We start from the raw sequence: 14,054 nt of genomic DNA, 5'->3' as shown, positions 1-14,054 counted from the left end.
GAAACTGAGGTCAGTAGGCAAAATACTTGAAAATGTTGAAATGATTCCTTCTGAACCAGCTATAATATCTCTTACTGATATGTGGGTATTTTGAAGCTTAACATTTGCAATATGCTTTGAGTATTTAGAAACAAAAGCTGTGGATGAAAACAATAGTCCAAAACTTTTGTTGACTTGATCTGAGATACAAGTTCCTTTTATTTGCATGAATATTCTGATGCTTTGCTTTTGAACATGATATGGGAATCCCAAAGCAAACACCTAAAAGAGGGGTTTGCTCTATCGAGAAGATAGAGACAGATAGGGGGTTATGAGCAGGAGAACTGCAGCTGCTATTCTGATGTTTGTATGTGATAGTACAAGAGTCAAAGTCATGGCCTGTGCTCAACATCATGAGCAGCTACACACACATAAATCACTCTGTTAGCGCTCCATGAGGCTTCTCAGAAATGTCAACTCTGATTTTGTGCCTCAAGCACCAGACTATTTACTGACTGAACTGATATACATTTTCTTTCCAGCTGGGAGCTGAAAGTTTTAAATTCTGTAGTTATATTTTTTTTTAATGAGACCATTATTTGCAGAACAGTTTTCCTATGATACTCATGAATACACTCACCAGATGCTCATTCTTGTGAAGCAGTCTCATCCTAGAAACAGATTTTTCCTCAGTGTAGAGTGATAAACCATCTCTGTATCTCCACTGCAGCCAGTTTTACCAATTATATAACTAACTTCTTTTTAAATTATTAATGCAGGTAACATAAAAGTGCATTGTACATCTGTTAAAAAGTTTGTGGTATATTAAATTGAACCAAACATTGACTTTCCTGTCCACAGCTGCAAAATCAAGCAATATTGTCATGCTTCTATCTTGCATGAGCAGGAAATACTAAATTCACTTGGTGTAAAATACTTTTGTCAGTCGTAAAATGCCTATTGTGTTGCAGGTGAAAAGTTTCACTTTAACATAATATGTAACGTAACTGTAGCATTTTAATACTCAAGTTTGTTAATTTCTATATATGTTCTTTATACATTGCATGTAGAACATCAGTCATTTTGAATATAATACCTCTTAAATAAGTAGTTCACTGAGGAAAATGGCACTCAAATTCTATATCTGAAATCACCCACATTAAATGAAAACCTCTTGCTCTTGTAATACTCAGAAATACTTTTAATACATGGGAAGACTCTTCTTTAACCTTCTCCTTTATCTTAATGTATTTTGTTACAAATAGGATTAAATTAGGAAGAAATAAATGAAAGGCCTTTAATTTAAATGCGAAGATAAACATTATCTACCATCATTTATTGACTCCAGTAGGACTGCGAAACAGCACAAGCTGAGAAGAGCAGCTAGTGTCTACTGCCCTCGTCAAGTTCTTAAGAACTCTGACTGCAGCAGACATGGTAGCAATGCTGTCAGGACTGTAAATTGATACTATGCTCTTAGACAGAAAAGAGTGGGGATCCTGGACAGTAACCAAAACCTCATAATAACATGCTTTTTGGATTAGACAGAACACTGCATGTATTGAGTTGAAGGTATACTTGAAGAAGAAAAAGAAATTACTAAAAGAAAATGAAGAGTAACTTAGCTATTTTCTGAATGAATGAGGACATCATGTGGCAAATTAATGACATGGACACAGAAAATATAAGTCATTGATTAATAATATTTGTGATAATGAAGAAAATACACACCTTCCATCATGAACTCAAAGAAAACTAGTGTGAAAGTTCAGACACAGAAATATCTCCTAGCATTTAATTTTTTTCATGAGTAATTCTAGAGAAATTTTAAAGGATATTTTAGAAATTCTTTATCAGTGAAAGACTGTTCACTGAGTTCAAAAAAATTGTTAACATATTTGTCTCCTTTACTAAGCAAATGTATGATATCATTTCTACCCACAGACACTTACAGCATATCTATTACTATTAATTAGAAATTGCATCATCAAAAATTACAAAGCCTATTTTTTTAAAAAATGACTAAAATTCAGAATTTAGTAAAAAAACCTTTCTATGTTCTCACTTGAATCTTCAGACTATGATAAAGAATATCTATTCCATTCTTGCAATTGCAAGTATAACGTATCTATATTGTAGTGCAGACTAATGGCCTTATTCATGGACAAGAACCTGATTGTATTAAGTAATACATAAATAGGAAACAAATTTGTTAGTCAAATTGTTTTTCCATCTAAGACAGGAACAAACAAACAAAAAAACATATAAGAGATTCAAGAGGAATACAATGAGACTGCATCAATCAACATTCTGGAGAGTGGTTTTAGTACAATCTTAGGCAGTTAGGCTGTGTGTGTATAAATATCTACACGTAGATAGGATAGATCATATATATAAATCTCAGGGAATCAGAAATTGCTGTGACAGGAGTGTGGAAGACTGATTAATCAGGCCAGTTTTAAACTCAGTAACAAAACTTTACTGCATAGATATTCATTAACAATATACATGGCTAATGGTTAGTTCTTAATAATTATTAATCACTATTAGTACATATTCAAAGCAGTTAGTCATCCTAAATTAGCAGCTAATACACAATACCACAGAGCTGACAACATGTACGACCTGTTGTTACAGTCCTGGAGAGTCTTAGTCATCTGGGAGATCAGGTTCAAGAGCTCTTCAATGAAGGAAGCTAACACTGAAAGATGCCTTCCTTCCCCCTCTTCTAAGCCCAAATTCCAAATTTTCACCTTTTATAAAATACTGTAATTTTTAGAGGGTGCTTAGCCCTTGACCTCTGAACCCTAGAACATTGGGAGACTTGCAGATACTAGTTTCATAGGCTGCAACAGGTGCCTCGCATTGCTCACCAGTTGTGAGTTGTTTTCTTACCTGTTCCTTTATTTCTGTGTTATACTTAAAGTAGTCTTTTCTCAGCTCTTAAGGTTGCACCTCTTGCATGATCAGTAACTGACCATCAATGAGGTAACAGTTCCAGGACTTTTGTTTTCAGCCTGCATCCACATGACCTTTGCTGTCATCCCAGGCTAACATTCCACATCATAACAAAAGACATCTGGCATCAACCTCCAACTGACCTGCAAGTTCTTGTAATAAGTTGATAACAAGCCTTGCACAGGAGCAGCGAGGATAAGGCTTGAGGTTTGCTTCTGGCACCAGCAAAACTAATTTTACTGAGCATGGAAATATTTACAGGTTGCTTACCAGACATGCCTGACTAATCTGGTTTTGACAGAGTTCAAAGCAAGCTAATATTCACTATATCTGTCTTAGCATGCTTCTACTTTTATGAGTGCAATAGGCTTCTGTGTTGGTCACATAGGCGAGTGTTTTGAATAATGAAAAATAGTGATAAAATGGTACATATTTACTTAGTATTTCTTGTTTTCATAGGACTCAGGAAGGAGGAGTATCAAAAGTATCAAGACTGTCTATTGATATTGAAATAATTACAGTGACAAAAATAGCAGTATTGAAATAATTACAGTGACAATTCAGAGATAACTACTGCTTTTAATTTACATGTTGCATGACCCACTTTGAGCATTGACCAGAGAATAGTAGATGCCTTTTAAAGCCAGGAGTTGCTGATGGGTTCCTTGCTCTACAACCCTGCCATTCCGGACTACAGCAATCTTGTCAGCGCTTTGGATGGTGGAGAGGCGGTGAGCTATCACGATGCAGGTGCGACCTTCTCTGGCTTTATCCAGTGCTTCCTGGACAATCTGCACATTGAACAAACCACAAGGTGAACTATTATGGAGCTGTAGTGAAATATACCTCAATTGCCGTCTGTGAATTAAACTGTAATATGATGAGTGAAAGGCAATATCTGTGGCTTTAGCTTCCTGTTTTAGAATTGGCCTGTGTTGGCAAAGAGTCAAAACTGTCACAGTGGATGATGCCATGATAGCTAAGAGGATGAGATAGAAACAGCTCATTACTGAGGTGCATGGCAGGAGAACAAGATAAAATGGTTAAAAATTGTAACAGGGGAGGTTCTGAAAAATATTCACCACAGGGACAAAAGAGACTGTTGAATCTCCCTGTATATTTTCAAGGACCCTACTGGACACAGCACTAATCATTCTTGTTTGAATTCAGTATTGGCATGTGTTTGAAGAGGAGGTTTGATTAGAGACCTCCAGAGGTCCTTTCATAACTGATTTACAAACATAACAAAGAAACATTCTAGCAGTTTTTTCACTGGAAGTTTGCATATTAGCCATGAACATATAGCAAGGACTAGAGAGCAATGGGAGAAGCAAGAAAAATTATGAAAGCAAGATTTGGCAGTTTCCTAGTTCTCTGGCAGCATCCTGTCTTTTCAGCTTCTGAAGTTTGAGACTTCTGATTCAATTTTGATAGCACTTTCCAATTGAAGAATTCCAGGCAAAGAAATGCTTTCTTCATTGCTACTTCAACCTGCTTATTGCCACACAGATGCAAAAAAATGCAGGTTATTTTTTGGCAAGGAGGAGTAAAACCTTTATATTTGTCTCTTATTAGCGTAACATGTAGTTTATATAAACCACTATATTTCCAGCTTTGGGCTTTAATATGTAGGAGTGAAAACAATAATCATAATACAAAGAAACATAGATTTAGATTCTGGACTTTTGGTTCAAGTTACCTTTTCACTCTCTGTATCTAAGGCAGATGTAGCTTCATCCAGTAGCAGAATTTGGGGCTGACGTACAAGAGCTCGGGCTATAGCAATACGTTGTTTCTGGCCACCAGAAAGCTGTGTTCCTTTGTCTCCTACACGGGTATTGTATTTCTAGAAACAATATATTAAATTCATACTATGCATGCAAATTGATTCTGAAGCATATATTTAAGCATACGGACCCTAACATCTATGAAGTGAATACTCCATGCCAATAGCTCTCTGAAAACAGATGACCAGCATTGCTATCTGCCACAGATGTACAGTTCTTTCACTAGAAGACTTTTTTGTAGCATCAAACATTTTATAAATTCAAAGTAACAACCCCTGTAAAGGTGGAAGGCAACATAATTCTCTATCAGTAGATGAAAAAAAAAAAGCTCATTGATAGTCTATGGCAATACTGGGGATCAGGTCCTGAGTTTAGACACTCCAAGCTAGCTATGTATAAGATGTATCAGTTTCAAGCCAAATTATGTATGTAGACATAGACGTTTATACACTTCGTCTATATCTATTCTATAGTTTTGGACATTTAGTTACGTCAGTTAAGGAGGAACAGTCATGTCTCTGGACAAACTCCTATGTAGTCTGAGGTATTACATACTTGGTTGCAAAAAGCACCAAAGTTTCATGAGATATCATTATATAACAGAATATTTCTCTGCCAAGTTTTGGAAAGAGCAGATCTTGATGAACTATTAGCAACTAAACATGATCTGAAAAAATTATGTTGTTTTGTGTTTTTTTTTTTAAAGAAATGCAAAAAGCAGCCTAAGAACCTCAAATTAAGCTGAATATATGTAACGTACAACTAAGCTGGCAAATTCCTTGCTTCAGGAGTTTTGGATACAAGTTGACAGCTTAGAAATTGACTTACTTGTACATATGTCTTGCTGTTCACTGCCAAGACTTTTTGTATGGCAGACCTTTCATCTGACACAAGATATTAATTCTTACATTATTATGTGTTGGTCATATATATATGAGAAAAACTTTCCTAGTATCTTATTTTTTAACTGTAGGAAGACTATAAATATAAATTCTGTAACTGGAAGAAAAGTGTAAGAGAATTGTCAGTCTCGCAGAGTCTTTTACATATGCTTGAGATAAATAGGAGCTTAAAAAGAAATGCTCAACTGTTAAAAAACCCATCCCACACTTCCAGCTCTCCATTAGTTGTAACTGTGGATTTTCTTCCCTGACATGTTAAATGTTCAGCTCTCCATCTGACAATTGAGTCTCCCAGCATAAAAATAAGAATGGCAAACACAGTTCAGAAAGGATAAGATTTAAAAATCATTTTCAAATCTATTTTCATCTAAGGGAATGATTATATTCCAGGGAATCATAAGTGGACATATTTTTAACCTGCCACAGTAGATCACCTCCAGTTCTAAGTAGGAGAGAAAAGGAACAACTTACATATGGCAGAGAGTCAATGAAGGAATGAATATTGGCTTCCTTTGCTGCATTAACAATTTCCTCATGTGACACCTGCCGACTGTTGTCTCCATATGCAATGTTTTCACCAATAGTGCAGTCGAACAGGATCGGTTCTTGTGAGACGATGCCAATCTGAGCTCTCAGCCACTTGATATTTAGTGTCTTTGTATTTTTGCCATCAAAAAGCTGAAAACCCAAACATTTTGAATTTTAGTCACATGGCTATATGTGCATTTGAGATTTACTGTAAATTCATACACAGAAGTTATGCAATTGCAGCTCTTTCCTTAGAGATACATACAGCCTTGCCCTCCTTCTCTATGTTCCAAAATTTTCAAAGGGCTATCAAGTAGAAGTGAGGATAGTCCCTCCTGCTGCTTCAGGCCTTTTTCTTGCGTCAAGATTTAATGATGATTTTGAAGACAGTGGAAGATAGGATATGCTGAGACAACATCAGGTAACTTTGGGTAAAGTTCTTTCATTTCTTTCTTCAGCGGGAGAACTTTCCTCTTTCTCACATATATATTCCCACTGAAGGAACAGATTGGCACTAGTATTCCATTTAAATAAAGGAAGAGCTGTGTTTATTCATTTACACACTTGTAAGCCAAGCATCCAATCTTAAATTTAATCATGATGTGATGCCTGACAATGAACAAAGTTACTTCTGGATTCCTTACGATGTCATTTGTAGCCAGTTTTCTTTATTGGCATCTCTGTCACACTTCTGAAAATTTGGCTACTGAGTTGCTATCATTGTCTATTAGATAAATGACAATAGATTATTTTTCTGGATAGATCAGTTTCATAATTATACAAGTAATATCAACTCAGACACAAATATACCAGATCATCCAGAGGGCTGTTACATATACACTAGAATCACCCAGTGCAGTGCTCAGGCTCTGTGACATGATCAGCTGGATAAATTGAAGAGCTGCCCCCCTTCATAGCATGGCTACTGGATATGATCGATCTACTAATTCCACAGTTTGTGCTAGAACAGCCAATTCACAGCCAATATAATTGTTTTTCAAAGGAAGGAGATCATAAGAACCTGATTCAAAATCCACTGAAATGAGTGGCAGCATTTCTGCATATGCGAATGTAAAGCCAGAGGGGAAAGCCTGAAGGCTGAAATTGCTTTCAACTACTTTGGTATTTGCCAACTCTTTTCATTAGAATTCCAATGGATTTTCAGGCTGCTAAGGTCTGCTCCCTGTTCTTAATCTGATGTGAAAAATCACTGATGACACTAAAGAACTCAGTTCTATGCTGCTTCTTTCTACACATCAGTTTGCTACACTGGACCTGTTTGGACATTTCCAAACTCAAAAAGGTCTTGCCCATTGCATCTAGGCCTTATTTAAGTATTGCTTTATCTTTTGTGAGCATCTTTGCAAAGACAGCTTCTGAAATCCTTCTTATTCTCACCTCACCCAATCCAAAATGTATGGGTTCTTTTTCAAACAAAATGTCTGAGCACATTTATGTCAAATAGAAAACAACAATAAACAATGTGAAAAAAAATACGTAAAGTTGCTGAATAAGTAGTGTGAGAAGACCTAGATGTATTTTAAACCAAAATTACTAGAAGTATTCATAATATATAACTTGGTAAGTGGGCATACTCTGAAAGATGTATTTTAAACCAAAATTACTAGAAGTATTCATAATATATAACTGGGTAAGTGGGCATACTCTGAAAGATGTTTCCGACAAGTAAAAATTCCGATAAAATTTTTTTTTTGTCAATATTCACTGTTTTAGGAAAGAAAAGATGGCAAATTCTATTACTTCATTATACAGATGTAGATACATATATTTTATAACTTCTAACGTGTTCTTAACACAAAGACCTCAGGAAAAACACTCTGAATCCAAAGCCTTCATTAGGCTGTGGATCAGGCATATTTTTACCATGCAAATCTTGTTTTATGAACTCATTATAATGTGAGAAACAGGGCCTTTTCCCATTATGTTATTCATCACATTTAAATACAGAGCTCTGATGAGCCACTGTTTGTCTTTAACATGAAAAATAGGTTTAAAATAAAACTAGGAATATCTATCATACTTTATCAGATCAAACCAAATAAACACACCCTCACTTAACACGTTGACATGTTCTTACAAAAATACATACCATTTCTCCACCAAGTGGATCATAAAATCTCTCAAGCAGTTGAATAACAGTGCTCTTTCCACAGCCACTGCTACCAACAAGAGCCAGAGTTTGTCCCTTTTCTACTTGCAGATTCAAACCTTGGAGGATTTTGACTTCTGGTCGGTTTGGGTAGTTAAATGCCACATCTTTGATCATTATGCTTCCTCCAAATGTTTCCTACAATTGAAATAATGTCAGTGTTACATCTTTAAGATGATTTGACAAAGGATTCAAACAGAATTGCCAAAGTCTTTCCCTCCCTCCCCCATGCTCACTGAAATCAACAGCTTTTCATTTGCTGGAACACTGACTTTAACCTGGTGATTTGAATCTTTGCGAAGCTATAAAATCAAAGTACAGCACTGAACTACTTTGAAAATGCTCATAATTCTGCTGGTTGGATTCCACACAAGTTGCACCTTAACCAGATTTTTGACACAAATAACATTTAGGCAGTTTAGGCAAAACCTGGACTCACAGATAACATAGTCCATGGTGTGTTTAGGTAAAGTGTTGAGAAAACATTGACATAAGGAAGTTAGCAGAAAGAAGAAAAATCAGTTTGGAGTGAAAAGAATACTGTCCATATTGGCAATAAATAATATTGCCCATCACACTTGGCTTACTTACAGGCTTCTCTCCTTCTTCACTGTAACTGTCTATTAAGGGTACTCTTTCAAACAGCAGAAACAAGTGGGATGCTGATATCTTTGCTTTGGCATAGTCTGGAGCAAAAGAGCTGGTTTGTCCTAGTGCCATTGCACCAAATACAACAGCTGAAAACACTCTATAAAAAGAAATCGGGGGGAAAAATATCAATAAATAGACAATGAAGAAAAAGTCAATGGAAATGGGACTGTAGTCAACTTTTTCTTTTACTCAGAGAAAAAAGGGGGTTACATTTAAAAAGAATAAAATAGTAACCAACTATAACTGCTTTAAACACTCATTTAGCTCCAGAAATGTCTTTTTATTCTCTTTTACGGACATGACATAAACAAGACTTCATTCCAAATTCATTACTTATTAGGACTAATTTCTTTAATTATTAATACTGGTTAACTTCATTAAGTCTCAGCTGGAGCTAGGAGGAAAGTGGTGGATGGATGGTAAAATCGCTACTCTAATCCTGTTCCAATATTGCTGTGTTTTCTTCTCTATGGTTCAATGACCTCTGGAAGTTAGTGATTAATTTTTAAGGCATCAATGAAAATAAGAAATCAAGCATGTAATAAGGTGACAGTAAAGATTTAATTTGCTATGACAGCTTTGCTGGAAAGAGACTGAAGGGTTCACAACACAAAAAAGAAGATTGAAAACTGTACTATTGTTGTTTTATGGTGAATTTAGATGTATCTTTACAGGCTACATTAGAATGGTTTAAGAACCTGATTTCCTCAGCTATTGATTACTGCCACACCACATAAAATTACTTATCACTGAGAAGGGGAAATTGACTTATGAGAACTCTTAGCCTGTGTTAAGGCAAAGTAAAACAAATTAATTTATATTACTTTTATGTTTTCTCTTTAAAGCTTTATAAACTAATCTGTATTATTCTGCATTTGAACAGCCTTGAAGGGCTCACACATTATTAGGTCAGACAAACTGAGGCACAGGAAGTGCACTCACTGAGCTGGCTAGAGATGTTCAGTTAGCTGTTGGATGCAGACACTTTCTAATACCTAGTATCAGTCAAAATAGGCTGTGTTATCTACCTTTAATCAGGTTGCCAATGGGATTTTGTATTGATTGGCCTTCGTTAGGTATTCAGGTCACTGATATCCATACTGGTAGAATCTCACTCTTTTCATACTTGTTTCCATGGGCCTGTATTGAGTTAGTGCCTTTTAAATTACAAGTTATATTTATTCTGAGTTTATGTACGATTTAGAAGAATGGAACTTTGGTTATGATAGGGGCTCTTAGGTATTATGGCAAATGAACAGATAATATAAAAGAAAGAGGCTAAGTATAAGCTATAATTTCAAAATTATTCCTTTAATTTTTGTACAGTTTCTGCCCTTAAAAGCCTATATAAAGTGCCATCAGAGACAAATAATTGTACTATTCCTTGTGTAACTTCAGATTGCAATGGATGCATTTTCTAAGAATACTGCAAATCAGAATAATTTTATTTGCAGTACGTATCTAAATTAAAAATAAAATGCTCCACCTGACTATGGTTTGTGCAATACTCTACACATACTGTTCTTACATTCATGGTTCATACTTCCATTTCCCAAACAAAGCTGGCTGATTTAAGTGAACAAGCTTCTTATCAAAAAGTCGTCTAAAATAATTCAGTTATCTTTCGTTTTTAGTGAACAGCATCTACCTTATGGAATCCTGTTACCCAATTATTTAATATGTATTTTAGAGAATATTTCAAATTTCAGTTAATAAACCTGACACAGAAATAACAAAGATGCTGATGACCTAATCTTTAAAAAGATTTTTAGAATATTATTATGCTTCAATAAACAGGTACAACTATGGTTTTTACAGAACATACAGAGGATCTCACAGCTGCATGAAAAATAGTATTGTGAGAATAAAAAAAGTGGCATAAGTAGGATACTGTTTCTAACTCTCGAAAACATAATGGTCCCAAATAAATACAGGAATAGAAATCCAAAATTAGGTCTACCCAAACAGCTCAGATTCTGTAGGCACCTGAAGTATCTACCTTGTAATATGCTTTCATTATATTTAATTACAGAAGAAGAATTTGTCTGTTTTCTTATAGCTTACTCAATGGGTTAATATCTCCAGCAGTAAACAAAGACAATTGTCTGGACTGACAGAAGAAAATTGCAAAAGAGATACTTACAAAAACACACTTTTAAACTCCATGTATCCATTTACCACTAGATAGGCACCAAACCGGAAACAGGCAGCATAGGTAAAGAACATCATTGCTTGTGAAAGGGCAAAACAAAATCCAAATATATGTGCCTTCTTCACAGAATTTCTGTAAGAAAGAATGCATATTTTCATAAAAATGTGCAACCATGCTGAAGTCCTGATGTGCAAAAAAACCAATTAGTTGACTTTAGGTCATACTGTTACAGATGAGGAACTGTACTCAAACAACACAATCCCTGATCTCCTATTAGACTGTGTTCAAGAGAAAGTTTTGTTTCCAGAATTTTATTTAATTTCAAGGACGGCTTGGGGTATGGTACAGAAAAAGATGACAGATTAACTGCTGTGTATAATTGTTGTCTTACTATTTCCTAGTTTGAGTGTTAAAACACTTTACAGTTCAGTCCATGATTACCACTTTGAAGATGTAAATAACACATCTGAAATGGTACTACTGCATCACATAAAAGGAAAAAAACCCCAAAAAGAGCAGAACTCTTAGCTCATCTGCAGCTACAGCCAAATTTTTGTGTCTTTTTTGTTTTACTTGCAATTTTATGTTGAACAAGTAACAAAGATATTAAGCAGTTCAATACTATATTCTTGAAAATCTCTTTTCAATGTAATCAGTCAAAATTCCTCTCTCAGATAAGATTAAGCCTGCAAGTATGAGGCAGAAACTAGATATTGGATGATAAAACTATGCTTATAACTAAAAGCAAGGCAGAGATAAAATTTTCTGTAACTATGAATGATACCAGAAAAAAAGAAAGAAAATATTTTAATGATATTGATGCTATTCACAGGTCACAACTGTATGGTTCCTTCTGGAAAAACCCCAAACCAATTCAAACAGAAGCCAGATTCACAATTTTTATAATACAGAATATCCTTGCCTAATCAGTGGCTTAACATGCACTGAAACATTAACTGAAAAATCCATGTCCTACTTCTTCCAGACAAATTGACCGTAAGGCAGTAAATTCTTATTTATACTAGAACAGCATTAAGATGAAAGTCTTGGAGCAATCCCATCAATGTCACCTTGAGAATGGTTACATGATGTTCTGCACGTTGTGACATACGGACTAAAAACCCAGCTGCCTGAGAAAAAAGCTAAGTAATAAATTTTATGACCTGCATTGTGCTCTAACTACTCAGTTATTTTGGTGGATGTACTATCAGTACCCCTACTTGTCTCCCATTATATCTGTGTACGTATGCTGTCATTTCCTTTACTTTTCTCATGGATATCTGGAAATGAAACTTTGAATTCAAGAGGAATAAAATCTAATTGACAGTATGGTTTTATTTTTTTACTGTAAGGCTTTTTAAAATTTGATTTAGCCCAGGCAGATTTATATTCCTTTTTTTTAGTCACAAATAAATAATTATTCCAATGTTTTCAATCTTATTCATATTTTGAAAAATGGCTTAATGAAATATTCAGCTTACATTTAAAAGTTTTAAATTAAATATATAAACCACTTCAGGTAGGAGTTCAGATTAGCTGACTTCCAAAGCTCACCTAAAACTAACATTTTTCCAAGCCAAGTGACTTCATAATAGAAAATACTCATATTATCACAGAAAATTAATTAAATCAAAGAACAAAAATGTTGGCTGTTAGTTGCATTTGTTAATAAAAAATATTCAAATATTTATATTAATTCTGAGTTATTATACATTAAATCACACACAGTAACAAATAAATCCATGTTTGTCCAAGTAAATGTTTGTAATTTATTCTATTATTTAAGTACAGATTTTTTTAGCTTGGTAATTGCTATTATACCTGTATGGTACATGCAAATGTTCTCCGTACATCACCTCAAATTTTCTTTCTTGGGTCAAGCTAACAACAGTTCTAATATTTTCTATGGCTTCTGTAGCAATCTGCAATAGGAACACAAATGTTTTAATCAAAAGTTAAGATTATGTTGCAATTCTTCATCCTAAACTAATAAAAAGATTCTGCTAGAATACAATTCTTAGGGTTTTTTTTTTTTGTGGTAATTGTTTTTAAAATAATTGACCTATGACACCAAAAGTAAGTATTTCACACTTCAATTTTTATGACAGGGAGATTTTCTGATGATGCTCAGGATTTTCTGGGAAGACTTCTTTAGTATCCTCCAAATAAGTAGTGAAAAACTGTTAGGCAGCAGTTACATCTATGAAGAAGATATTCAGTAAGAAAAATGGCAATTTAGCATTCAACTTTCAGCCCACTGAGTTTGGGCTATAATAAGAAAGTCAAAGTGACTTCTGAGTTTAGAGACTAATTTAGATCTCTGCAGTAAATATTTGATCCGATCAATAATACCTTCTTCCAAATTGCAGATTCTTTAGAGTTCAGTTATTTGCATACAAAGAATCAAGGTGGGGAGAGGCTTTTTTTTTGTTTTCAAATAAACTGACAATGTTTTTTAACATCCTAAAACCTATAAAAATTCAATCTTATTTTATATTTCCGTTTTAGAAAGCATAGAATAAATACACATCTATTTTACACAACACCGTTACTGCATTTGGTGTGTTACATAGCTCATATTTTCCATGAAGCTCTTTAAGAACCAGTATTTTGGAACACTGTGCTTCTCTGAAGCTAGTTCCTTGAAACCCCACTGTTTTGAGCCCATGCTTAGAATTCAGCAAAAGGCCTTTTTCTACACAAAGCTTTCTGAACTGAGCACTTACACAAAAAGCAGGAGAGAAACTTCAGGGAGAAGCACAAGCTCTTTTAATAAGTTCTTGTACTACAGTAGGCCTGTTAGTCTCACTCCAGTGCCTGGCAAAATCATGGGGAAGGTTATTCTGGGAGTTACTGAAAACCCTTGAGAGACAATGCAGTTGTTGGTCATAGCCAGCATAGCTTCCTGAGGAGAAAGTCCTGTTTAA

The 14,054-nt window shown here is 34.8% G+C and overlaps 1 protein-coding gene across 8 annotated transcripts in view; it reads right to left on the bottom strand.

Moving 5' to 3' along the window:
* Positions 1 to 1,165: 1,165 nt before the first annotated feature.
* Positions 1,166 to 14,054, bottom strand: part of ABCB1 (ATP binding cassette subfamily B member 1) — a 64,723-nt gene continuing 51,834 nt past the window's right edge. For 7 of the 8 annotated variants that reach the window (XM_065666460.1, XM_065666454.1, XM_065666459.1 and 4 more), the window contains 7 exons: positions 12,949 to 13,049; positions 11,119 to 11,259; positions 8,916 to 9,072; positions 8,265 to 8,462; positions 6,098 to 6,304; positions 4,637 to 4,783; positions 1,166 to 3,728 (listed from right to left, as the gene is read on the bottom strand). In XM_065666460.1, coding sequence (XP_065522532.1) covers positions 3,522 to 3,728; positions 4,637 to 4,783; positions 6,098 to 6,304; positions 8,265 to 8,462; positions 8,916 to 9,072; positions 11,119 to 11,259; positions 12,949 to 13,049 — 1,158 coding nt within the window. In that variant the 3' untranslated portion in view covers positions 1,166 to 3,521. Of the gene's footprint in view, positions 3,729 to 4,636; positions 4,784 to 6,097; positions 6,305 to 8,264; positions 8,463 to 8,915; positions 9,073 to 10,006; positions 10,116 to 11,118; positions 11,260 to 12,948; positions 13,050 to 14,054 lie in introns of those variants that run through there. The other variant, XM_065666461.1, reaches the window with a different exon arrangement.

Source organism: Lathamus discolor, chromosome 2, assembly GCF_037157495.1.
Source record: "Lathamus discolor isolate bLatDis1 chromosome 2, bLatDis1.hap1, whole genome shotgun sequence".
NCBI lineage: Eukaryota > Metazoa > Chordata > Aves > Psittaciformes > Psittacidae > Lathamus > Lathamus discolor.
Note: the sequence above shows the minus strand (reverse complement) of the source record. Positions and strands in the feature narration are given on the sequence as shown.